We start from the raw sequence: 27518 nt of genomic DNA, 5'->3' as shown, positions 1-27518 counted from the left end.
CTCCCCAGGCTTGGTGGCTCCTAAGGTTCCTCCCACAGGACTACTCAGCTCACACCCTAGATCCTCTTTCCCCAGAAAGCCACTCCCAGCTCCCTTCTGTCCAAGTAGGGTAATGAGCTACTTGTACCAGCAGCTCAGCAAACACCGTTAACACTTTCATAACAGACTAGAATCCTGCTACTAAGGTGAGGTGTTTCAGGTCAACCCAGCTACCCTGATCCCATGCCCCTTTTGTGTTCACTTCCTGCAAATACTGTCCAGGATGAGCTTTTAGTGGCAGGAATATTTATGGAAGCAGCAAATTTTAAGTGAATGTTCGGATGCGACATGCCTCCATTCTCCTTTTAGGTGGGGCTCCCTGGCCAGATTACAGCTCCCATGATGCACCACAGCATCCCTTCTTGGCCAAGGAGAGGCAGTGCTTCATAGGAGATGAAGTCCAACAGGGGAGCCCAACTCCTATAGGAGAATGGAAGCATGGAGCACCAGGACTACAACTCCCATTGGATCCCCTTGCAGAAGGGCCGGTGCAACCATTTAGGCGACCTAGGCAGTCACCTAGGGTGCTGGGATTTGGAGGGGCACCATTTTCTTTGGCAGCGACCATGGTGGCCAGATCTTCGGCCGCCCCAGTTGCTGCCGGCATTTAGGCAGAGGGAGCTGGGGCAGGGGGGCATGGGGAGGGCCGCCTGCAGCAAGTAAGTGGGGGCAGGCAGCACACAGGGGGACTCCCTGCCCCAGCTCACCCCTGCCCTGCCTTCTCCCCAAGCACGCCATGGCTGCTTCACTTCTCCCGCCTCCCAGGCTTGCGGCGCCAATCAGCTTAGGCACCGCAAGCCTGGGTGGCAGGAGAAGTGAAGCAGTGACAGTGTGCCCATGGTGCTTGTGCACGGAGCAGGGGTGAGCTGGGGCTGGGGGGGTCCTCCGGGTGAAGCTGCCGCAAGGGGGGCACCTCAGGGTGGAGGGGGGGAGCTGCCGCGGGGGAGGTGCCTCAGGGCGGGAGCGCAAGGTGGCAGTTCCGCCTAGGGCACGAAACATCCTTGCACTGGCCTTGCCTTGCAGCATTTCAGAACTGCAATATTTTGGCTTGGGGGCGTTTGGTTTTTTGAAAGAGAATTGAAGTTTCTGCCAGAGGGAAACAATTTTTGTGAAAAATGTAATTTACTCAGTAACTCAAGGTTCCATTGAAAACCAGGCTTGACAGAAAGTTTTCAACAGCCCTAACTTGAAACTCGAACCCAGATTTGGATCCAGATTTCACAGACATCCCCAACCCATCCCATGTAGGCTGGCACCCTACTGAGTCCGAGATCTGGGTGCTCATTTGTGATATGCATATGGCTTTCTCTTGCCCAGTAGCTGCAGTTAATAGCTACACACTGAGAGGCGTGGCCGAGCTGGAGGCGAGATTCCCCATTCTGGATCAGTCAGCGGACGAGGTAAAAGACCCGTTGCTGGAGGGGGTTATGCTTTGAGATCTGACAGAGGTGCCGTGGATGCTGTGACTAAGAAAACAATCGCAGAACCATCCCGTTTTCCTTGTCATAACTTGTGGATTCTATTCTGAACTCTAGGAGGGGGGAGTAGAGTCTAGTGGTTAGAGAATGGGGGGGCTGAAATTCACGACTCCTGCTTTTTATTCCCAGCTGTGTAGCCGTGGGCGACTCGCATCCCAGCTCTGTGACTCAGATTCCCCACCTGCAAAAGGGGGATAATTTCTGCTGCCCTGTAGGGAGCAGATGATCCTTTGTTTGTTTGTGCTTGTAAAGTACTCTGGGAGCTCTAAGAGAAGCCCTCCCCCCCCCCCCATTGTCGAATATAGGGGAAAGAAGCTGCCAATTTCATCCTTGTTGGCACCCTGATTTGGATGTACATAAAAAAGTTATTGATAGACTTGAGTGTGTGGGCATTCTCATTACAGATAAGCAGCAGGCCAGTTTGCTGCCATACAGACTGCCCCGGCTGCGATGGGGGAGGTAACTGTGCCAGGGTATTTTCCCAAAAGCATGTATCCAGGTGGCATGCACACCTGCCATACATGGCATTGCCAGCGGAGGGCGCCACCAGATAGCTCTTTGCAGCTGAAAGCCATTGCCAGGGCCCCAGAGGCAAAGGATGCGGCTGCCAGTCAGAGATCTCCTCTCCCTCTGGCTGCCCTGGGAGAAAGGGAGACGTGGAGCCTTGCAGGAAGAGCAGAGCGCTTGGTTCTCCTGGTCCCCGGCCTGGCTGCACCAGACTGCATTGCCCGTAGCTCTGCTCTGAGCAGGCCACTGTGCCCATGTGCCATGTCCCCCAGAAACCTCCACCGAGCAGGGTAACTCCCCCCGCAGCCTTCCACTGTGCCCCTCCTCCGACCCTTCTGTGACTCCCTAGCCCCATGTACCACCCCCTGCTCTCAAATTCACCCTCCTCAGACCATTCCCTGCACCTGAAACTCATGCCAACGAGCCCTCCAAATGTTCCTGCACACTTTATCCTCGCCACAAACTTTCACCTCAAATTTTCCTGTACCCCCCTCCCCAAATTTACCTTCCCCTCACGCTTACCCACACCTTAATCTCATTCTTCCTTGTTCCCCCTTATGCTACTGGGGGCTTCGAATGGACTGTTCTCCCTATACAGCCCAACACTTAACCCTCTGCTTGCCCCAACCCCCGTGTAACGGTGCCACCTGTGAATCAATGGACCCCCTTCTTGATGTGAGTTCGCCCCTGCAGGGCCGGCTTTAGGAAACGCGGGGCCCGATTCGAACAGTTTCAATGGGGCCCCAGCAGGGATGAGTAAAAAAAAACAACATAAAAAAACACGTGGGGCTTGTACTCACTGGGCGGCGCTCCTAGTCTTTGGCGGCAGGTCCTTCACTAGCTCTGAGTTTTCGGTGGCACTGAAGGACCTGCCGCCGAAGTGCTGCTGAAGACCCGGAGCAAGTGAAGGACCCACCGGCGAAGACCCAGAGCGCTGCCGAGTGAGTAAAACTTAAAAAGGAGCCTCTAGCCAGGGAAGGGATTCTCGACCACTTGCCCCACCCCCCAGCAGCTCGGGGCCCTCTTAGGCATGGGGTCTGATTCGGGGGAATTGGTGGAATTGGCCTAAAGCCGGCCCTGCGCCCCTGTCGCCCCCAGGTCCTCGGGAATTTGCGAGGCAGCCTGGCTGCCGGCATGGAGCAGCTGCAGGCCCGCACCGCTGAGCGAGTGGGCTGGCTGAGGGAGCGGGCCAGCAGGGTTGTGGAGGACGTGATGGGCACTGCGGCCTTGGGGGTGAACATCGTCCTGAATGCCAGTGTCATTGGCCAAGTGCTGGAGCCCAGGGCCGAGGCAGCTCTGAGCCGCGTAGAGCAGATCGCGAGCCACTATCTCCCTGCCACAGAGGAAGAAACCAGTGAGTAACAGCGGTACCCTCAGTCTGTCACTTCCTTTGGCATTTAGCTGAGATATTGGGGTTCCCACCAGACCCCCTTCTCTGGCAGCTTCATTGTTGGGGTCCCCAGAGGAATGATGGCAGCCTTGTTCCCACTCTCAAACCCCCCAACCCCCTCAGTCCCAGGTGGACACTAGCAGCAGGTTGGGGGGCCTGCTGGCAAGCTGCCCGTTGGCCAGCATGACTCACAGTTCTGCCAGTGTTCAGAAGTGGGAGGGAATGGCAAAGCCCAGATTCCCAGAGGCAGCCCCCCCGCTGCATGCAGCATGGCTTTAGACGGAGCCAATTCAGGAGGTACTTGGAGTGCTAACCACTAGCCCACGCTCCCCTGCTGGTGCTGGGAGTGAAGCTGAGGCATCCTGGCTCCCAGCCCCCTGCTCTAACCTCTCAACCCTCCTTCCCATGCATCCCAGCCTCCTCCTGCCTGTCCGTTGAGCTGCAGGTGACCCCGGTGCTGATGTGCCGGTTGGGGGCGGGCAGGGGGCTGCTGTCTGTTCAACTGCTGTCATTCCCAATTTCCCCTGGGCTTGGTGACGCTCTGCAAACACCTCTGGCTGCTGTGTCACCCGCACTCCCTCTGAGGCTACAGGGGCTCTGGCACGTAGACTGCCTGCCAGGCCTGGTGGTCTGGCTGTATCTGCGTGTGTGACCTGCGGCGCTCCAGGCCTCCAGAGAGGGGGATCGCTGGCGGGCAGGTGGATATCCCTTAGCTCACCACCACGGCACTCGGGGTGGAATCCAGCCGCCAGGCCTCACTCCTTCCATGAGAGCGTGGCGCACCTGGGATTGAGCCAGGGACCTCCAGAGCTACAAGCACGAGCTGGGGGTTGGTTGAACGCCAGGCGGAATGTGCTGGCTTGTTAACAGGAGGTCGCTGCGACAGGGTTTGCTATTCCAGGGTTGCTTGTGAGTAGTGGGCTGCGTAGCCTTTGTTACTGCAGAGATGTCTGTAAGCAATACGCTGCACACCCTCGTTTGTTATTGTAGGGTTGCCCATGGGGGGCTAGGCTGCACACCCTGGTTTGTTATTGTAGGGTTCACACCCTGGTTTGTTATTGCAGGGTTGCCCATGGGGGCTAGGCTGCACACTCTGGTTTGTTATTGTCGGGTTCACATCCTGGTTTGTTATTGTAGGGTTGCCCATGGGGGCTAGGCTGCACATCCTGGTTTGTTATTGTAGGGTTGCCCATGGGCACTGTTTTGCACATGCTGCCCCCTGCAGGGCAGCAACCAAGCACTGACCTGCACGCCGGGACTGTTAAACCCGTTGTGCTGATCAAAAGCCTCTACAAAACCCTGCGGCGCTTTGCACAGGGATTTGAGCAGACAAAGGCAGTTTGCTGCCCCGAGCTCCCCCAGCGCCACTGGGCCTTTGCTGCTCAATGACCTGGAGCAGAATTCTGCTTCGCAGCATTTCTCCAACATTCAGCTCTGTCTAAACATCCCGTTCCTGGGCCTCCCCTAAGCCTGCAGTCGCTCTGCAGTGAGCTCCCGCTGCCCCTGAGCTGAGCTCTCAAACCCCCGGTGACGTCGGGGGTCAGGGAATCTCCCTGTGCAAACTCAGGTTAGCCAGGCCCCTTGGCAGCCCTGCTCAAGGTCCTACAGGGATCTCAGCAGTCCCTCGGAAACCCCTTGCTCGCTGTCTGTGCAGGACAGATCTTCAGGGGTTGCCCCAGTGTAGGGATTAGCTCAAGCTGGGGATTTGAGGAGCGGGCTCTGGATCCTGACTTTCAACCCTAACCAACTGGGAAGGGGATCTGGATCTTGGGTTTATGCTTGTAGACAGAAGGGCCAGCTGGATCAGGAGTTTGGCTAGGGCAGGGGTTCTCAAACTGAGAGTCGGGGGGGGGTTGCAACGTCATTACAAGGGGGGTCGAGAGCTGTCAACCTCCACCCCAAATCCCGCTTGTCTCCAGCATTTAGAATGGGGTTGAATATATTTAAAAAGGGTGTTTAATGTATTGGGGGGGGTCGCACTCGGAGGCTTGCGATGTGAAAAGGGGTCACCAATAAAAAAGTTTGAGACCCACTTGGCCCACCTCTGCCATGAGGGAGATGAGCCAAATCTGCCACCCTAGCCTATGGGGAGGGGGAGCAGGGGAAGCATACTGAAGTTAAGCCTCTTCTGCCCCTGTCACCTGAACTCTTGGAGAATCTTCATGAGACATGAAGCTCTCTGATACCCAGTTGAGCAGTTTTGATTCCATCCAGTAGGGGGCAGTGGGGCATGTGCTCCCCTCCCCCTGCAGACTGTACCTCATTTTCAGGGGCACAATCCTCTTTTGGTACCTTTGCCCATCCCCCTCCACCATATCTCACCATCTATCCCTGTACCCTGCTTCTCCCCCAAAAAAACAGGAAGGCAGGTGCCAAGCCTCAGAGGCGTGAAGCAGAGCCCAGAAAGCGAGCAGACCTATGCCAGGCGGCTGCAGCTTGTGATTGCTACCTCTGCCCAGCGAGCAAACCGGAGAGCGTGGTCGTATGCAGAAGAACTATGGCGTTTGATGCTCCGGGCCCTGAACCAGCTGTTGGAGTTTGCTGTCGAGGTACGGTATGGATTTATTACTTAGGGTTAGCTATGGGATTCCCCAATGGCTGCGGGACACACAGGAACCCCAGTTCTGCCATGGCCCCTTTCGTGCTGCTTCCCATCATCTGTTGTGGCGCTGAACGTGGTTGGTTACACTGGTGACCCAAAAAAGCCAGCAAATGAGCTGTTAGCAAAACAGACCCCGGGAACCTCTCGGCTTCTGACGGAGGAGCCAAGGGTATTTGTCTTAGGGCTGCACTTAGCGATCTGGAGCCCTGTGCTGTGCAGACATATAATAAGGGTCCCTGCCCCATGGAGCATACACTGTAAGTAGGTCAGACAGACAAAGGGTGGAAGGGGAAACAGAGGCACGGAGAGGGGACATGGACTTGCCCAAGGTTATCCAGTAGATCAGTGGCAGAGCCGTGAGTAGAAGCCAGGTCTCCTGGCTCCCAGTTCAGTGCCCTTCCCAGCTTGCCCGGCTGCCTCTCAGGTGCTGTGACCCAGGTTTCTGGCCTTGCCATTGGCAAGATGCAGGGTATAGGGGTGAGGAACTGAAAGAGATCCAAGCTGCTTTACAGCCTGTGGTATTGGGAAGGGGGTGTCCCCAACTGGAGGATGAGGAGGGAAAAGCCAGTCCTTTGAATCTTTAAGAACATAAGAATGGCCATACTGGGTCAAACCAAAGGTCCATCCAGCCCAGTGTCCTGTCTTCCAACAGTGGCTAATGCCAGGTGCCCCAGAGGGAATGAACAGAACAGGTGATCATCAAGTGACCCATTCCCTGTCGCCTATTCCCAGCTTCCGGCCAACAGAGGCGGGGACACCATTCCTGCCCATCCTGGCTAATAGTCATTGATGGACCTGTCCTCCATGAACTTATCTAGTTCTTTTTGGAACCCTGTTATGGTCTTGGCCTTCACAACATCCTCTGGCAAGGAGTTCCACAGGTTGACTGTGCATTGTGTGAAGAAATGCTTCCGTTTGTTTGTTTTAAACCTGCTGCCTATTAATTTCATTTGGTGACCCCTAGTTCGTGGGTTACGGGAAGGAGTAAATAACACTTCCTGATTTACATTCTTCACACCAGGCATGATTTTATAGACCTCTTTCAGGTCAGTCCCTTCACATGTGCCAGGGTGTGGCTCTGGATTAGTGAGGAGCCTACTAACGAGGCCGGATGGCTGGACAGCCGCTGGATCTCATTGCTCCTAATGTGGATCTGACAAAATCAGGCGTTGACCCCTTCCCGGCTCATGTAACCCAGCCCCTGCCACTGGGTTTGATGGGGCTGATTTTGTGGCAGCACTAAAGCTCCTGAATGTTCCAGGTCCCCCCCAAAAAAATCCAGCGCTTCTCTACTGTCAACCTGTTCCATGCAGCACAGCTGTGCAGAGTCTGTTCTGGCCCGGGGCTCACAAAGAAATCGCTTGAATCTGCAGGGTCAGGTTCTTTGCTCCGCGCCCAGCGTGAGCTAACCTGAGTCCTGCTCTCCCCCACCCGGGCTGCAATCCCGAGTGCTTTTGAGCCCTGAGGAGGCGTCTGTCTTGGGGTAGGGAGAGAGACAGCCCCATTGCAGCTGGGCTTTCAAGGCAGCGCTGGCTGGCTGGCTGTACATAATACTATTACTTGCACGTCTTGCTGGGGGATCTAATGAGGGAGATATGCCATTGAGTGTTTACAAGGGCTGTAATGAACCCCTTTCTGAATGCAATTTGATCGGCCTTCAAACCTTTGTCTGCCCTGCTAGGACGCCTGCCATTATTCCAACTGCTTCTGTACATTCCTCTGCGGGGCTTTGAACATTCTGCACATGCAAAAGCAGGCTGGCTTTGTCTTATCCACCCCACGGGCCTCGGCTGTTTCACATCCTCTGGCAGGCGGGGAAATGAGTTAGCAGGTTCTCAGCCCAGATCCAAGGAGAGGGGGACCCCTCCCATCTAGAATGGCCCTGGTGCGAATGGGACACAGACTGACCGAGTGATGTTGTGGGCAGAAGGGGGCGTTGGATTGGTTCAGTTCCTGCCTCTGCCCCGGCTGACCTTGCACGAGTCACTTCTAGCTGCGTCAGTTTTTAAAGCCAGCAGGGACCCTGAGATCACCCTGTGTAACGCGGCGCAGAGAATTACATCCAGTTAGGGAACCCAAGAACTCGTGTGTGACTCAAGCATCCTTTCCAGAAAGGAATTCAGGCTGGATCTGAAAACACCAAGAGAGGAGGAATCCGCCACTTCCCTGGCACCTGGTTCCAGTGGTTACTCCCCCTCCAGGCTAACAATTTGTGACTTAGTTCTAATCTGAATATGTCTTGATAGTCCCTGTGCCTCAGTTGCCCATCTGCAAAGTGGGGATGATGCACCGTAGCTCCCGGGGTGGTGAATTCGTTAATGTCTGTGAGCTGGGGCTGTGGGGCACCATTTAAAGCTGGGGGTTGCGGGGGTGGGGGGCACATAGATTTGGTCTATCCAAGAACCTGCTCTGCAGCCTGTCCAGCTGTAGGCAAACTAGGCAGCTGCCTTGGGCCACAGATTCTGCCGACGGCGACAGGAGTGGCCAGGTCAAACCTGAGCAGGGCTGTGACCCCGTGCGCCAGGTCACAATACCACTCGCTCTGATTTGGCCCTGACTTTCCCCCTGGGCATGGCAGGAGAGCAGCCAGGCCAAACTCGAGCGGCGTTGCGACCTGGCACTTGAAAGTAGTTGTGGCACTCATCTGTAAGGTGCTCGGACACTAGGGTGAGCGGGCCATAGGAGCAGCGAGATTTTTCAGGGAGCAGTGCGTACGTGTGTGGCCAGAGAGGAGCTTATGCTGCTGCGGGCCAGGCTGTACTTGCTGTGAGGGTAGAGGACGTCCGGGTGGATTCCACTGGAGCTATGACTGATTTACACCAGGTGGGGCTCTGGCCCAGGGGCTAGACCACATTTCATATGAAGCAGCCCTGACATTCTGAGAGCTTGGGACTAGGATATCCACATCCACAAGACCACCCAGAGCGAGACTCGTAAATACCAGCCAGCGTTGTGAGCTCTGCGTCTTCTGGGCATGAGTCCCACTCCACCCGCCTGGAGTCAGCTCAGCCCAGAGCGCTAGGGGATCTTGCACCTGCCTCCGAAGCAGCTGGTGCGAGCGAGAGGGACCACAGCCCTGGTCCAGTCCTCCTGAGTCCTGGCCGCTGGTTCCAATCCAGCCTAGGTGGGGCGCTGCATGAGGGTGTTGGGGGGCCTCAGCCTGTGTGGACTGAGTCAGGGCGGGGCCTTGACTGGCCCCCCAGCACTCTAATAATTGAGCACCCTCTTGAATGAATTTATCCTCCCGCCCCACCCCTTATGGGGCAGTGCTGTTATCCTCATTGCACCGATGGGGAGCCAAGGCCCAGAGCGGCTAAGTGACTAGCCCAAGGTCACACAGGAAGCCTGTGTCAGAGGACAGGATTGACACTGGGTCTCCTAACTCGAAGGCTAGTGCCCTAACCATTGGGCTGTCCTTTCTGCTCTGCCGAGAAATGTAGCATGAAGGATGTTGGCCCACAGGGGTCTCAACCCAGCCCGCTCCCACTTAATGCACATGGTATTCCCCCTTCCTGTCCCCAAAAATAATAACAAATCTCATACCTCTCCCCTGCAATTTCCCCTCAAGGATTAGCCGAGTGGCTTTCATCCCCTACTGCCTCCAGGGGCCTGGACTGAGAGCACGGTGCTTTGAAAGGCAGCAATCAAGTGACAGCAAAGATCCACCCTTGTTAAGTTCAGGGGCTTGGCAGGGGGCACAGCTTGGCAGGATCTGGCCCTTGTAGCCAGGAACCGGGGGAGGAGAACGGGGGTGGGGCCCCGTGCTCTGCCATGTGCAACCCCTGAGCGGCAGCGATGATGACAGGTAATGTTCCTGCTCTTGACGACAGCCCCGCTGCTTGTAATTTGGCACAGTGAGTTGTGAGGCTGGCGCGGGTTGCCGAGCTGGGAGAAAAGCTGCCTTTGTTGTGGCTCCCTGGTGGCCAGAAGGGACAGGCTGTGGGGGGACGACACGTGGGTATTTCCACCTCTTTGCATGTGCGTCACCGTGTCTGGGCAGAGGAGAGTGTGTACATACCTGTGTGTTGGTCGGGGGGATGCACACAGCTATAAATGCAAATCTCAGTCCAGCCTCAACTGTTAACCCTCTAGCAGTGGTGCGGTTGGTCCTGCATGTGGGTATTTTACATGGCTGTGTGTATTTCCCATTGATGTACCTGCATTCAGAGCTTTGTGTGTGTGTCAGTCTGTCAGCTGGCCTGCAGGCAGGTGTGTGTGTGTGTGTGTGTCTGTGTGTGTGGAATCAGGTGTCTGCGTGTGGTGAATGTATAGTGTGTGTGTGTGTGCACTTGCAGTATGTGTGGGTGTAGGCGTGTGCATTGCATGTCATCTTTGGGTGCTTGTGTTTTCCTGGCAGGGGTGTGTGTGTGTTCTTTAAAACACAGATCCTGCCTGCTTCGTTAGGCCTCTCTGACCCCTTTGCCCCATGTGTGCTGGAGAGGACTGATGGTCTCCTCTGCATTGACAGATGGTCTCCTCTGGGTTGACTAGAGATTTGCCTTAGGCAGCTGGGTTCGAATTATGCAGTGAGAGTGAACCTGGGGACAGCCCCTACGCTGGCAGGGCCACCCAGCCACTCCGTAAGTTAACTCTGTCCAGACTAGCGCTCCCGCTTGTTGCCGCCAACCATGCTAGTGCGGAGCAGATCCAGGTGCTTGTACAGCCCCTAACGCACCAGCGGCCTAATCCTGCGTGGGATTTCTGAGTGCTATTGCAGTATAACTAATTGCACACAAAAAAACATGTCCAAAGAACACTATGAAGGTTGCAAAGTCCAGCACTCGGAGGTCAGGAGATGCCGGAAGGAAAGCTGCCGGCGCATCCTTAATTCCACCCCTTTGTGCCTATGCATGGAGATGGTCTTTCCTTTTTCCCCCCCAACAAAGCCTGGCCCCGTTCAGTGCACAGGGTGGAGTGGGTCACTTACAGAGTGGCTATTTAATTATCTCTTTTTTTCTGCTTATTGTTCAGTAGGTGGCTGCAGGCTTTATTTATTTCACGCTCTTCAAAACCTGCGTTGAAGAGGGAATGATTCATTTTCTCATGGGCTTCTCTAGGGCACTCACCCCTGTAGCATCTGAGCGCTTCCCAGACAAGTTTATTTTTCCCACACTCCTGTGAGGCAGGGGGGTGGTATTATCCCCATTTTACAGATGGAAAACCGAGGTACAGAACATTCGTAGCCACTAATGTTGGGTGCCCGATCTGAGATGCTGGTTTGTTTTCAGAGTACATAGCGTTATATAGAACTTCATGTATATCATAGAATCATAGATGATTAGGGTTGGAAGGGACCTCAGGAGGTCATCTAGTCCAACGCCCTGCTAAAAGCAGGGCCAACACCAACTAAATCATCCCAACCAGGGCTTTGCCAAGCCTGACCTTAAAAACCTCTAAGGATGGAGATTCCACCACCTCCCTGCGTAACCCATCCCAGTGCTTCACCACCCTCCTAATATCATAGAATAGACTATCATAGAATATCAAGGTTGGAAGGGACCTCAGGAGATCATCTAGTCCAACCCCCTGCTCAAAGCAGGACCATCTAATGAAATAGTGTTTCCTAATATCCAACCTAGACCTCTCCCACTGCAACTTAAGACCACTGCTCCTTGTTCTGTCATCTGCTACCACTGAGAACAGCTGAGCTCCTTCCCCTTTGGAACCCCCCTTCAGGTAGTTGAAGGCTGCTATCAAATCCCCCCTCACTCTTCTCTTCTGCAGACTAAATAAGCCCAGTTCCCTCAGCCTCTCCTCATAAGTCATGTGCTCCAGCCCCCTCATCATTTTCGTTGCCTTCTGCTGGGCCCTGTCCAATCTGTCCACATCCCTTCTGTAGTGGGGGGACTAAAACTGGACATAGTACTCCAGATGTGGCCTCACCAGTGCCGAATAGAGGGGAATAATCACTTCCCTCCATCTGCTGGCAATGCTCTTACTAATGCAGCCCAATATGCCGTTAGTCTTCTTGGCAACAAGGGCACACTGCTGACTCCATTGTAACCCCTAGGTCCTTTTCTGCAGAACTGCTGCCTAGCCACTCGGTCCCTAGTCTGTAGCAGTGCATGGGATTCTTCCATCCTAAGTGCAGGACTCTGCACTTATCCTTGTTGAACCTCTTCAGATTTCTTTTAGCCCAATCCTCCAATTTGTCTAGGTCACTCTGGACCCTATCCCTACCCTCCAATTTATCTACTTCTCCCCCACAGCTTAGTGTCATCCGCAAACTTGCTGAGGGTGCAATCCATCCCATCATCCAGATCATTAATGAAGATGTTGAACAAAACCGGCCCCTGGGGCACTCTGCTTGATACCGGCTGCCACCTAGACGTTGAGCCTGATCATCTAGCCAGATTTCTATCCACCATATAGTCCATTCACCCAACCCATATTTCTTTAACTTGCAGGCAAGAATACTGTGGGAGACCATATCAAAAGCTTTGCTAAAATAAAGATATATCACGTCCACTGCTTTCCCCATATCCACAGAGCCAGTTATCTCACCATAGAAGGCAATCAGTTGGTCAGGCATGACTTGCCCTTGGTGAATCCATGTTGACTGTTCCTGATCACCTTCCTCTCCTCCAAGTGCTTCAAAATCGATTCCTGGAGGACTTGTTCCATGATTTTTCCAGGGACTGAGGTGAGGCTGACTGGTCTGTAGTTCCCCAGATTCTCCTTTTTCCCTTTTTAAAAGATGGGCACTATATTTGCCCTTTTCCAGTCGTCCGGAATCTCCCCTGATAGCCACGAGTTTTCAGAGATAATGGCCAATGGCTCTGCAATCACATCAGCGAACTCCCTCAGCACCCTCGGATGCATTAGATCTGGCCCCATGGACTTGCGCATGTCCAGCTTTTCTAAATAGTCCTTAACCTGTTCTTTCCCCACTGAGGGCTGCTCACCCCCTCCCCATACTGTGCTGCCCAGTGCAGCAGCCTGGGAGCTGACCTTGTCTGTGAAGACCAGGGAAAAAAAAAAAAAAAAGCCCTCTCTCTGACACCACCGGCATAACCAGACATTTACCTCCACAATTCAATGGTCCCTGCTTGGCCTTTTCCTTCAGCAGGGAACACGATTTGCACCTCAAACTCCAGTATCCTTCTTCCCAAAGCCACGTACTCTGCAGTGACCCACTCAAGGTCATTCTTGGCAGTATCCTTGGTGCCCACGTGGAGAAGTAGGAAGGGGTAGTGGTCCGAGGGCATGATCAATCTCGGCAGATACTCCATCACATCCCGAATTCTAGCTCCAGGCAAGCAGCACACTTCTCGAGTTTCCCAGTCAGGATGGCAGATGGATGACTCTGTCCCCCTTAGGAGGGAGTCTCCGACCACCACTACCCATCTCCTCTTGGGAGTGGTGGTCATGGAACCCCCATCCCTAGGACAAAGTACCTCATGCCTTCATCTCTTCCTGATTCCTTCCCTCAGATGACTCTTCCAAACCATTCTCTGCCATAGTATCTGTGCAGAGAGCCTGAAAACGGTTTCTTACCTCTGTTCTGTGGCACCTTATAGACTAGCAGATGTATTGGAGCATGAGCAGACAGACCCTTGGATATTTACCCCACCAGCTCACAACACAGCCCCCCCGTGCCACACTCACCATAGCTTCTCTCGGACGGTTCCCCAGCAAACTCCTGTTTGCGTCTTCTCTGTTCGCAGCTCCAGCTGCCAAGACTTCAGTTGCAGCTGGGAGCCCTCAGCGCTTCTGCATGTCAGATCCCAAGCTCTCAGGTCGGGCACCCAGGAAATGAGGAACGTGCAATTAGTGGGAAAAGTGTAGTGCCAGTGACTTGCCCCCGTGTCACACAGGAACTCTGTGGCAAAGGCAAGGGCAGAATCCTGCCCTCCAGAGGAGCATTCAGCTGCCTTAACTGTGAAACCGTCTCTTCTCTTGCTGCACTGTCCTGCCTCATTGTCCATGCTGGGCAACGAATGTGGAAGGGGTCCTGCATAATGTGTGGACATGCAGTTAAAGGTCTGACTCTTGTCCTCCTGCATTCAAATCAGACAGCTTTCTCTTCTAGAGTTCTAGCAGGGGGTCTTTGAGAGCACAGGAGAGAGTGTTTCCCTGCTTTCTGACCAGGTGCCTGGACCCGGCATGAACTGCAGCAATCCAGAGCTGCAATTGCAGGGGGAAGGCTTGCTCAGTGCCAGGCTGGCTCTACGTGGACCAAATCTTTGGGAATTTAGCTGCTTAAAAGCTAAAAAATCTCTAATGAGCACATGCAACCGGACACTTTTAAAAGGCTCATAATTTGACCAAACTTGAGTGGATTTCCACTGGCACAGCAAAAGGCACATCCCTGACACAAAGGCCACCCTGTCTCCTGCCAAATTTCAGGACCCTACTCCAAAAGCCGTGAGCTCTCTCAAGAAAACGTTGCCAGATTTTTTTAACATGGGCAAAACAATATATTTTCCCCTAGTTTCATTATCAGAAACAGCTGAAATGTTTTGGCTGACACTTTCCACAACAGGTCAGCCTGAAGCAGACACCCAGCAAGGAAAATCCTCCCCCCTCCCCAAAGGGTTGAAGTTTGGTGAAGCTATAAGTGACTGAAAACAGAGGCTTGTAATGAGAAGTGGTGGGCAATCTTAATACCAATCCCACCTATAATAAACCCTGTCAATCTTAAAAATGCTAGTGTAGAGCAGGCCTAGGTGTTTGTATAGCACCTAGCAGGCAAGGCCCTGATCCTGAGTAGGACCTCTGGGTGCTGCTGCAGTTTAAATAATTATTAGTTCTTCGTTTTTAGCAGTGCAACACTCCCACTGTGATCGGACTGAGAGGGGACTAGAACTGTGCCTTCCAATTTTCTTTTCAACAGCTGCTGACCTTGCGAGTTGATTCCAAACAGGCTTCCCCCACCCACGACCCCCGCGGTGCTTTTACTTTGCTCTGTTCGGCCCCTTTGATGAATTGCTCCTTCCCAGCTTAATCCCATCTTGGTCTCCAAAACGGTCCTGACGTGGCCTGCGTCAGCGAGGAGGTCAAAGGGGACGCTGTCAGCCAAGCGGGACCGGCTGTCGTTGGGGCGTGCGTCTCGCTCTAATGAGGTTTGCGTGGAATCTCTCGAGCCAGGTCGGGGTGTGACGGGTGCTCATTAATCCTGCTTAGCGGCGCAATGGTTGGTAAAAGACATACCGGCCCCTGTGTGGCTATTCCACGTTGCCAAGGTGGTTAGTCTGCCGCAGAGCCATGTAGATATTGGAGGACATGAGGGAGGGAGGGTTGGCTTGTTGGGGATGGGTCAGATGGGGGAGGAGGAGTGCAAGGGGTTGCTGTGTCTGCTGGGAGCAGTGTGACTAGCCATGGTGCAGCGTACCCGCTCTCGCTATCCAGGTCTGGTGGCAGTTACACCTCGCGTCCACATGAGGCGCTCTAATCCAGTGTTGCAGGGCTCTCCTGCAGGCCCTGTCTGAGCTCCCGGGACCAGCAAAGCAGCTTGTGGGAAAAGGATTCTGGGAGCCGAAAGGGATGATGGATTAAAGTGGAATTCTTTAGTGTGGACTGGGCTTCTCTATGCCCGGCAAAGCTGTATCCGGACTGAGATGGAATGTGGGTTACACCCAAATTGTGGGGGGGGGGGGAGGCGGGCAGTCACCTATCCAGTCCATTTCTGCAGGACAAGCCCTGATTCTGTGCCACATGGGACAGACGTGGCTGTTAAACTGCCCTGAAAAGGATTTCAGGCTGGCAGAGCATCAACACTGTCACCTCTCATGGTCATGCTTCAGTGGCCGATGGCAATGGGTCAGGAAGGAATCTTTCCTAGCTGCTTCCCAAGCTACGGGGAGTTCCACTGAGGTGCATCATTCTGGAGGAGGGATAGCTCTGTGGTTTGAGCATTGGCCTGCTAAACCCAGGGTTGTGAGTTCAGTCCTTGAGGGGGCCGTTTAGGGATATGGGGCAAAAATCTGTTGGATGATTTAATTGGGGATTGGAACTGCTTTGAGCAGGGGGTTGGACTAGATACCTCCTGAGGTCCCTTCCAACCCTGATGTTCTTTGATCAGGTCAGCACAGTATTTGGGATGGCTGCTGCCTTGGCCAACACAGCTGAGATTGAGCTGGTGAACCTCCAGAGATAAAGGCACGTGCTGCTACAGCGTGAACAAGCAAGCAAGTCCCATAAGAGATGCCCTTTCTTGAAGCGGGTGCAGGGAGACTAGTGGCGCTCAATGGATTCTATATGCACAACCAATGCTGGGAGAGTCTTCATCCTCCACTAGTGGCAGGTCCACATAACATAAAAGGTTTGAGGCTGCTATCTAGCAGGCTTCAGTTTGTTAGCTCAAACGGCGGTCGCTCATGCTCAGAGTATGGAACGTCTAGGGTTCTAATCTGGCTGTCAACCTAAATATGGTCAGTTACACAGGAGCATCTGTACAGCAAGGATCTGACCCCCGAAGCCTTCTCCCAGCATGCAGAGGGGATGGTGGGAAACCTGGGAGTGTGTAAAAACCCCAGAAGGAGCAGGCAGGGTGGGTTATCTTGGTTTTAAGGATGTTCCAAAGTCCGGATCACAGATGTGGAGGAGGAAAGGGAGGGAGCAATCTGCCCATGGACATTACTCGTAAGTTAGCAAACCGTAGCTCTCTGTGGAGAAATTGACACGCTAGCGTGGGAAGGCGCTGCTGGGAGCATGAGGGCTCTTTGTTGCAATTTGAGGCATTCAGGAGAATAAACAACGTCCCTGGTGGAGAGGTAGCTTGCAAAGACTAAAAAGAGAAGCCCCCACATTCCCCACGCTTTCTATCCCGCTGCACAGAGCGAAGGAGCAAGAGCCATTAAAGGCAGCAGGAAAGAGAAATTGAAACATGTTTTTCGGAGCAATGAAAAGAACTGCCTTTGTGCTGAGCTTTTAGTCCCAGCTGCATCTTGGGCCGGCTAGGATATTAATACTCAAAGGCATTTTAACAAAGCATTGAGCCTCTGTGGATCAAGATTCTTATATGGCCAGCTCCTCGGATGGTATAAATAGCACAGGAGTGGATCCACACCAGCTTCAGTGGAGCTGAGCTGTGTTACAGCAGCTGGGGTGCTGGCCTGTTTTTCAGCCCCGTGTTTTTGACCCGGGCTAATCACAACCTTCTCCCCCAAAATAGGTGTTACCTCTGTTTTATGGCCAAGCAGAGATAGCTTTACCAAGTCAGTGGCAGAGATAGAATCCAGGCATCCTGACTCCCAGCTGAGCTTGCTGTAATTACTAGACTCCCCTGGCTTGATTCTTTTTTCACATCCCCTCCCTGTAAATGAGGAGTAACTTCAGTGAAGTCAGAGTAGAACCGCTGTGAAGCCAGGGCTCAGGCCCCATTGTTTTTAGTGGGATTATACCAGGGGAATTTGGCTCACTGCTTTCCCAGTGCGGCGTTGTCTTGCAGCTTGCCGAGGAGAAATGATAGCACGTCGTATATCCTCCCTGTAACACGTGGTTACAGATCCAACCATGAGTACTGCAGCAGTGACCTAGAATATTGTGTAATGGGATCGCTGCTTCCAGAGAAAGGTTAGTTGTTCTTAGGGCTGGAGAAATATTGTGTCAAATATGAAGCGCCGTGGCTACCTGGCTTAGCTCAGATGGGTGTGGCATGCATCCTTGCTGAGCCTGCGCTGCGATCGCTGGATAGGAGGCATTGATATCTTTCCACTGGGGGAAAATATATATATTAAACATCAGTCTCTCCTTGGGCTGGAGATACTCTTGGATTTCACAAGCTTTGCAGAATCCTGCTGTGGTCAGTATGGTTACCGTGCGGTTATCAAACCAGCTGCTGTGCTCCACCCCAGAGGTGGCTGCACTTTCAGCTGTCTCTATAGATACACACCAAGATTTGCAAAAGTAACCAGTGATTTGGGGAGAGACTCTAAAGGGGCTTGATTTGTCAGTGAGTGCTGAGTGCTCATCCTCTGGGAATCAGCCCCCTTATAAGGCATCTCAGAGTGGGACCTCCAAAAACAGAGGCACCCACAATCACTAGGTGTCTTTGAAAATATTAGGCCCTGGGTTCTATTCCTGGCTTGGGAGGAGAAGTGGTGTCCAGAATAAAGGAGACTAGGAGTTTAAAACTCCTGGATTCTATTCTTGGCTTTGCAAGTAGATTTCCTGGGTGACGTTGGGCAAATCACTCTCCTGCTCAGTACCTCAGTTTCCCCATCCATCGGGCGTCCATACAGCAGACAATGTTCACTCTGTCGGCCTCAGCCTGTGAAGCTCTTTATATACAAAGGAAATTCTGCTCTGATTTCCCATGGCTCCCCATTTGTGCCAGTGAGGGCAGAATTTCAATTAGTGCTCATGTTCGTTATGGACCTGAGCACTGAGCAGCATTCTGTAGGGACCAATTTTGCATGTGCTTAAGGATCTTAGATGAGATGAGACCAAACAATTTTATTTTTGGTTTGTTTTTTTTTAAATCTTATGGTTTTAATCCATTTGTTCTTAACCAACAGTCTATCGGGTATTTGATATGGTCCCCGTGATCTCAGCATTTCACGCACACACACCCCCATGCGGGCTGCTATTCCTGTTTTACGGATGGGGAAATTGAGGCCCAGAGTGGTTTGGCCAAGGAATTTGTGGCGGAGGAGTGATTGAATGCAGGTCTCCAGAGCATTCTAACACTGGGCCAGGCTTTCTTGCTGCTTAGGTATTTGTAATTCCAGTGCTGTACAGTAGAAACATTCCTCATTCAGGTTGCTTAGTACGGTCATTGGTGTCATGAGCCCTTTTCCCCCCTCGCCACCAGCAGCCTTGGCCAAGGAATGTTAGGAATGTCCAGGTAGATGCTGCCCCATGGCCAGGAATCCGGCTGCCTTACTGCTGAGCAAACTGGATGCCCCGTTCAGCAGGGGGGAATATTTTAATTTTTGTTTCCTGAGGCTGGCAAACAAACAGGGTGGCTTGTTGGGCAGGCAGCCTTTGCGCTGGAGCGTAGGGTAACCTGTGAACTGCCTTAGTGCGGTCTTAATCTCTGGGGGGCGGCGGGAGGGTTCGTAAAGCTGGGGGTGTCTTAGTGATTCTATTTTTTATTTTATTGTTTAGCTTTTCATCACCGCCCCTTTACAAAATGGGATTTTCCAGTGTAATCTAGATGGAGCTGGGACCATTAATACATTGATTGAAATGCCCTTTGATTGGAATCAATCAGGCCTTTGAACCTGCTGTCTAACCGTGCCCAGGCTAGGAAACCTTCTACAAACCACGAACCTTAATAGCTACAGGATTATCAGGGGGTTGTTTCTCAGTTTCAGCACGATCAGAGGGTGCTAGTGGGCGTGGAGGTGAGCCCATGCGCTGGGTGGGTTGCAAATGCCACTCGCTCAAATTCGTCCTGGCCACCCCTCCGTCATGACAGGGGGCAGCCGCCCCAAATTTCAGGAGCAGGGTTGCAACCCCATGACTGAGTGGGAAGGCTCCCACCCCACCCCCCGAAAGTTTGATGCCTGGGGGAGTGGGGAGAGGACAGCTGAGAACTGTTGCTCTAGAGCAGTGGTCCCCAACGTGGTGCCTGCGAAGCATCTATGTGCGCCTGCCTACTTGCCGCCGGGCAAGCAGCCGCCGAAATGCTGCTGAGAAGCGGCAACGTCAAGAAGCGCTGCTGCCGAAATGCCGCTGATTTTCGGCGGCGTCTCTTGAGGACACTGCTTCTCGGCGGCATTTCAGCAGCCACACTTCTTGATGTTGCCGCTTCTCGGCATCATTTCCGTGTCTGCTTGTCCAGCGGCCACGGTCCTCGGCGGCTAGTTGTCCGGCGCCCGCCACATGGAAAAGGTTGGGGACCACTGCTCTAGAGGCTAGTCTTCACTGCAACGACGACACCAAGTGATTGGGGGGTATGGCTAGACTGCAATCATGGGGTATGAGCACCGCTTTAATTGGGCTAGCGCAGGTCCCAGAGCAGTGAAACCGCAACCGCTGTCTTAGTATCGTGTTGCTAGCGAGGGCTGCATGCCCCGGATTGTTATTGTAGGGTTGCTAGTAGGGGCTGGGAGGCATGCACTGGCTTATTACTGTGGGGTTGCTAGAGGGGGCTGGGCTGCACACAGTAGTGGACTGTTTTTGTAGGTTACTAGGAGGGGCTGGGCTGCAGTGGCTGGATCGGTATTGTAGGGTTGCTGATGGAGGGCCGAGCGGGGATAGGGTTGCTAAAACAAACAGCATCACTCTCCATGGTTGTTCACACGCAGCTGGGTGTCTTCAGCTTCCTTCCTGAGGAGCCCCCTGCAAAGCTAAACAACTGATGACAGGGCAGGGAAGGTGTGAACGGTCACATCCAGTCCCCTCCCCTTCTCTCAGTAGCCACCCAATGTGTAGATACAACAACAGGAAGCAACCCCTGCTCTCCCACCTCGCTGGTGCTATGCACAGTCAGGCTGCAGCAATGCCCAAGGGGGGTCGATGAGGGAGATAAAGCCCCTGCTCCCTCTCTGGGCAATTAAGCAGGTGCAATGCTGATGATCTGATCTTGACTGCTTGCCTTGGGAAGGCATGTCTGGAATAACTCCCTCCCTGGGCTGCCGCTGAAGAGCGATGGCTCAACACTGGGTTCGGCCAAAGCTTTTAGAGCAAGTCTGGGAAACCAGTGCTGGTTGGGAACTGGCATTTCCCTTGCAGGGGACAGTCTAGCATTTTTTGGGGGGGGAAAATCCACTTCCATTTGGAACAAAAAGCAGAACTGTAGGAATTTTCCACCCAACAAAAATCCTGAAAAATGTTGATTCAAGATCATTGGAACATTTCCTTTCACCCGTGTCATTTCAGCTCATTTTGATTTGCATTTCAAATATCAACTAGCCTAAACATCACATTAGAGGTAACAAAAATACTGTATTATTGTAATACACTAATAGACTATGTCATCAGCGACTTGGATATTGGCATAGAAAGTGCGCTTATTAAGTTTGCAGATGATACCAAACTGGGAGGGATTGCAACTGCTTTGGAGGACAGGGTCATAATTCAAAATGATCTGGACAAATTGGAGAAATGGTCTGAGGTAAACAGCATGAAGGTTAACAAAGACAAATGCAAAGTGCTCCACTTAGGAAGGAAAAATCAGTTTCACACATACAAAATGGGAAGAGACTGTCTAGGAAGGAGTACAGCAGAAAGGGATCTAGGGGATATAGTGGACCACAAGCTAAATATGAGCCAACAGTGTGATGCTGTTGCAAAAAAAGCAAACGTGATTCTGGGATGCATTAACAGGTGTATTGTGAGCAAGACATGAGAAGTCATTCTTCTGCTCTACTCTGCGCTGGTTAGGCCTCAGCTGGAGTATTGTGTCCAGTTCTGGGCACCGCATTTCAAGAAAGATGTGGAGAAACTGGAGAGGGTCCAGAGAAGAGCAACAAGAATGATTAAAGGTCTAGAGAACATGACCTATGAAGGAAAGCTGAAAGAATTGGGTTTGTTTAGTTTGGAAAAGAGAAGACTGAGAGGGGACATGATAGCAGTTCTCAGGTATCTAAAAGGGTGTCATTAGGAGGAGGGAGAAAACTTGTTCACCTAAGCCTCTAAGGATAGAACAAGAAGCAATGGGCTTAAACTGCAGCAAGGGAGATTTAGGTTGGATATTAGGAAAAAGTTCCTAACTGTCAGGGTGGTTAAACACTGGAATAAATTGCCTAGGGAGGTTGTGGAATCTCCATCTCTGGAGATATTTAAGAGTAGGTTAGAGAAATGTCTATCCGGGATGGTCTAGACGGTATTTGGTCCTGCCATGAGGGCAAGGGACTGGACTCGATGACCTCGCAAGGTCCCTTCCAGTCCTAGAATCTATGAATCTATGAAAGTCAAAATGAATCAAAATGACACTAACACAACGCTTCAACTTTGGTGTGTCAACAAAATTCATCACAATCTGGCAAGATGGTTAGATTTTGTCAAAACTGCTAGTTGCTGTCGAAATTTTTCCAACCCGCTCTCTTCAAAACTAAGCAAGGCACCGGGGACCGAATTCTACTGCACTCCAAAGGCTATCGGAAGCATTTTGCCCTTGTCCTGTCTCTTTGAATGCTTGAAACCTTGAATTCCCCTTCTCCTTTAGTAGGCAGGTCTCCTCTTCGCCATGGCATCTCTGGCCTCCATTCCCATTGCTCCCATGTTAAGACTGCCTTTGCTGGCATTTGGGGAAAAAACTTGTTACCTTATTGAAAATTTGCTCATAAGCGTAGGTGGATGTGATGAAGCTGAGCTATTTCTCCTTCCAGGCAGCCAGGGGTTATTTCTCCAGTGTTTCTTTTCTGTGTTAAAATAATTTGTAAGCTGAGACTGAAATATGCAGCTCCTAAGAACTGCTGGAGTGGCAGTCCAATGGCCTGTCTCTGACAGCTGGGAGGATTTGATTTAATAGCCCCGCTTCTAGAATGCACCTTCCTCTGAAACAACTGGTTCTGGCCACTACCTGAGATAGGGGTGTGGTCTAGATGGACCATCGATCTGATCTGGGATGGCCGCTCCTCTGCAATGCTGTGTCAGGTTGGGAGATTTCTGGCTGGCTCCCCAACCTGTGCGGCGGTGGGGGCAAAAGACATATCTGGCTTTAAGACTAAGCTTGATAAGTTTATGGAGGGGATGGTATGATGGGATAGCCTCATTTTGGCAATTGATCTTTGATTATCAGCAGGTAAGTATGCCCAGTGGTTTGTGATGGGATGTTTAGATGGGGTGCGATCTGAGTTACTGCAGAGAATTCTTTCCTGAGTGCTGGCTGGTGAGTCTTGCCCACATGCTCAGGGTTTCACTGATCGCCATATTTGGGGTCAAGAAGGAATTTTCCTCCAGGGCAGATTGGCAGAGGCCCTGGAGGTTTTTCATCTTCCTTTGCAACATGGGGCATGGGTCACTTGCTGGAGGATTCTCTGCACCTTGAGGTCTTCAAACCACAATTTGAGGACTTCAATAACTCAGACATAAGTTAGGGGTTTGTTACAGGAGTGGGTTAATGAGATTCTGTGGCCTGCATTGTGTAGGAGGTCAGACTAGATGATCATAATGGTCCCTTCTGACCTTAAAGTCTATGAGTAACGAGTGTGTCACTGGTATAATTCCATTTTCTGTGTCCTGCCGTTTTAAATCTCTAGAACTTGCCAGACTGCAGGGACAGGCAGCTATTTTGGGAGGCGGAGTCCAGCAGTTATGGGAGTGGTGGGGTGGGTGTGGGGGTAGGGACTTTATTTTGGTTCTTTCTTTCTTTGCTCTGAATCTAAAATAAGTCAGTTGCACTGAAGGACACATTGTTGCATATGGAAAATACAGATCAGTTCATGCCCTGAAATGAGAGGATTTTAAAGTCCTCTTAATAATGTCCCAGCTTGTAATCACAGACTATGCAATGATTGCTACTCATTATTAAGGCCCTACTTGAATCGCAAGATGATTGTCCAATAATTGCATCTGAGTTGCAGACAACACATAGAAAATAACGGAAAAGTAATAATTGACCTTTTTTAATTGTGGCATTTTGAAAAAGCCAGAGAAGATCTATTTGTTTAAGAAAAATTTGCTGGAAAAATGTAAACACTCAAGTACCATGTTATGCCTGCTAATTTTTTTTTTGAATACTAGATATTTTGCTGCAACTAGATTAGTCAATACGCAGGACTGACAGTCCGAGCTCCAGCTGCTGTGGGGTTCTACTGTACTAATGGGGGGGAAAAGTGTGTGTTGCAAACCTAAAAACATGTGCAAAATTGCGAACTGTGCAAAGTAAGCCAATTAAAATCAAATTTGCAGCAGAAGCCTAATATTACAGGATCCGCAATTTCCGCAGTATCGCAAATTAGTTAGGACCTTATTCCTGGTCTGTTAATTAGTATGACAGTAGTGCATAGAGCTCTAAAGACTGACTCCCTGTATGACACCAGTCGCCATCAGGTTCCCGTTGTGCAAGGTGCTGCACGTACACCATGTGAGAGACAGTAGGGAAGGTGTGACTCCAGCTGACTCTTCTCACCAGGCAGGGGCAGTAAACCCAGCAGGGGAGGGAATTTAAATGCCCTTTGTGCAATCCAAGGCAAGTATAAACCAAACAGGATCCTTGTACTATTAGCTGCCTCCCCGAGAGATTAAAAGCACCGCAGAAGCCGGGGGTTCTTGGCTGGGTTCCTAGTGGTTAAATATTGACCTACTCAGGAGGACTGGGAATGCAAACACTCAGGTTTCATGTTCTGGAAAAATATAGAGCTGCTTCTCCTACTCCAAAGAGGGGAGGGTTGGGAGAAGCCAGGCAGGAGCTGCCATGTAACTTGATATTAATGTGACCCTGTAGATGTGACCTAAACCAGGTGCTGGGCGGACATGAGCTTGCTAAGGTACTTTGCAGGCTTAACAAAGAGGCTGTAATCCACCCCCACACACCCCGTTGCATTGCAACTCGCAGACCCACGCTCCTGCAGAACCAGGGCTAGAACCTTGCTGCTTAGATGTGGCCATCTGCTGTTTACCCCTTGCATACCCCTAAGTTTCACCTCACTTCAAAACGACTTGCTTACAAAATCCGACCTAAAAATACACAAGTGTCACAAGCGCCATTACTGAAAACTCGCTGACTTTCTCCTCTTTACCATATAATTATAAAAGAAATCAATTGCAATAGAAATCTTTCACTTACATTTCAGTGTATAGCCTCTAGAGCAGTATAAACAAGTCATGGTATGAAATTTTAGCTGGTACTGACTTGGCTAGGGCTTTTTAACCAGGCAGATATCTAGATGAGTCGATGCACCCCCGCAAAGACCTCTGTGTACCCCCAAGGTGCCCATTATAATCTATGGAGACCCAACCACCAAGCCATGGTACTGAAGCTATGCTAGGAAATATTTCTCGTTTTGGATACAGATGCTCCCCAGTTTATGCATTCCGGAATGCCTTGCGTAAGTCAAATTTTGCGTAAGTCAGGAACGTATACCCAACAATTACGCCAAAAAAAAAAAGCTTATGGAATTTTTTCCGTAAGTCCGGATTTGCGTAAGCTGGGTCTTGCCTAACCCAGGGAGCATCTGTACGAGAGTGATCCATTTATACAAATAGGATGATCACATTCAGTAGATTATAAGCTTTGTAATGATACCTTACGAGAGACCTTTTGCATGAAGCAGATTTTAGTTACGTTATAGTCACACTCATCAGCATACTTCCAGAAAATCATAGAGATTGCAACGTCCTCCTCTTGAACTTACTTCCAGAGACTTGCACACTGACCCTGGCGGAGGCAGCATACCTAAAATTCGTTTGGGAGGCAGGCAGATCGCCCTGTGAAGCAATCCAGCCGAGCTGGTTAACAATTGCAGAGTGGTTTCGGCCCCACGGACAGGTGACGGGATGGAATTTTGCCAGCTAGCTCTGTATTAAGAAGCGTAGCTTTCTGGAAGGGGCAACGAGGTAGGTTGAAAGGGCAAAGGGCTGCGATGAAAGAGCGGCCGCCCAGATCAAAAGACGTGGGCCTGCTGCCCTTGCTGACAGCACAGCATCCCGGCAGGGACGAGAAAAGGGATTAAAACGAGGGATTGAATAAATAAATCACAAACCAGCTCCCTCATTCAGAGAAGAGAGCCGAGCAGAGGGAAGAATGACTAGATCAGCTGCGGGCTTTGTCTGGAGGCCACTTCAGGCTGGGGAGTTCAGTTTGCCCATCCTGTTCTCTCAGGGGAACAGAGCTTGCAGCTGAAGAGCTGATAGATTGGGGATAACGTCAGGTGGCGTGAGGTCGTTCTTTTGAAGGACAAACGAATCGGCGCTGGATGCTTGCTGGAAGTTGTTACGAGGCCCGTCAGCTCGGAAGAGCCGTGTCGAGAAGGGCTGAGGGGGCCAAGCGAGGAATGCTCCGATGGGAGTTTTCACGTAGCCTGAGTCGGTAGCAGCATCAGCAATGTATGAAGTGGCTTGAGGCAGCTGGTCATGCTAACCTCCTTCACTAGCTATATTCTGCAGATCACAATGAGCTGGGTCATCTGTTTGATTTAGCTATTACTTCCCTTCACATAGCCTCGTAGGATTTGTGTAACCTCATCTAAGGGTGTCCACACAAGAAAACGATGCCAGGGTGATTTAAAAAAAAATGATTTCCTTAACCCTTGTGTGCAGGCTTTTATTTTGGATTGAAACTGGGTTTATTTTGGTTCAGTTTGTCAATAAAGAGCCACTTCAGTTTAGCTTAAACCTGTTCCTAAACCAGATTAAAAGCATCCACACGGGGGATTTGTGCCAGGTTAAGTCAATCTTTTTAAACTGGTTTAAATTAATTTCTTGCGTTCAGACAAGGACTGTCTAATCTATCAGATGAATGCTTTATCCTGCACTCGTAGCTTGCTGGGTGTGTCTGTCTAACCTGTCTAGCAACTAGCTCCTTTGGCAACATCTTGCAAGATATCTTTAACATTAAATCCATCTGTGACACACACCCCCATCCCATCCGACTCTGTATTTCATAGGCACAGTGAATGGTTAAAGCCCATCAGCTGTTGTCGGAACAAAAATATGGAAAGAGAGAGACATACAAGAATGTCACTTTGGAACTGTGGAAGCCTAGCCTAGTGGTCACATGGTCTCTGTGTCATAGGCCCTATACTGCTAAAAGCTAGCGGAGATTCTCCCATACCTCAGAGTGCTGAAGCTTTGAACTGAGAAGAAACATAGCCCAGTGCTCATAATATCATGTGTGTCACAGGCCCTGTGTTGCTAATAGCTGGAGGAGATTTTCTCGTCACTCAGATGGCAGAAGCCTGTGTTTTTGGAGCAGGAGCACTTGAGTTATATTTATCCATGTGCTGTGGTGTTCCAAGCAGCCATGGGATGTTGTACAGTGTCAGATGTGCAGCCCTAAGTAGCCACGAAGTTGTTCCATCAGCTGGCTATGAGTGCAGTTCTGACAGCCAGAGCGCTTCCCAGAGGAGATGGGTGGGGTGTGGGCAGGTAATGGGACCAGGGTCAGGTTGCAGGTCTGATCTCTCAGGAGTCAGCTTCCTGCCACGCTCTTAATCCCTCCGGGAGAATCAGGCAGTGGGTGGCACAAGGAAATAACTTCTTGTCGCCGGAGATGAGCCCTGCAGGACTGAGTGCTCCCTGCGTAAGAGCGAAGGGAAGGGGATATTGGAAAGGAAATGGGTAGATGACCAGATGCATCCTCTACTTCCTGGAGGCTGAGGATGGGGGCAGCGTTTGCTCTGGCTGCATTTCTCCCTTCCCAAGTTTTGGGGATGGAAAATGCGACAGGGCCTGATCCTGCAAGGAACCTCCAAATTAGGGCTATGAAGTTGGCTCCTGGGAAAACCCCAGCCAAGTTTGTGAGAGTCTCTTTAGGATGTCCATGGGGAGATAGAGACACTGTGATAGCTGCATAGGTACCAGGTGCACTTACATGCTATGGTGATCGTCATTATAGAAAGCCCTTGGACCTTGTTTGCAATGGATGTTGGTGCAAACCTCTAAGCACTCTTTACATTGGGGAGAAGCTGCACCAGTGCAGAATCATGTTGCACCCGTGCAAACT

General features: G+C 51.4%; 1 protein-coding gene across 8 annotated transcripts in view; it reads left to right on the top strand.

Annotated features, from left to right (window-relative positions):
• LOC115639402 (perilipin-2-like) overlaps positions 1 to 27518 on the top strand; it is a 54008-nt gene that overhangs the window by 8126 nt on the left and 18364 nt on the right. For all 8 annotated transcript variants that reach the window (XR_003997657.1, XR_003997656.1, XR_003997653.1 and 5 more), the window contains 3 exons: positions 1357 to 1439; positions 3123 to 3378; positions 5776 to 5963. Coding sequence is in view for 3 of the 8 variants with exons in the window: in XM_030542109.1 (XP_030397969.1) it covers positions 1357 to 1439; positions 3123 to 3378; positions 5776 to 5963 (527 nt within the window). In the remaining 5 variants the exon portion in view is untranslated. The remainder of the gene's footprint in view (positions 1 to 1356; positions 1440 to 3122; positions 3379 to 5775; positions 5964 to 27518) is intronic.

The sequence above is a fragment of the Gopherus evgoodei genome, chromosome 24 (assembly GCF_007399415.2).
Source record: "Gopherus evgoodei ecotype Sinaloan lineage chromosome 24, rGopEvg1_v1.p, whole genome shotgun sequence".
In the NCBI taxonomy this organism is placed as follows: Eukaryota; Metazoa; Chordata; order Testudines; family Testudinidae; genus Gopherus; species Gopherus evgoodei.
Note: the sequence above shows the minus strand (reverse complement) of the source record. Positions and strands in the feature narration are given on the sequence as shown.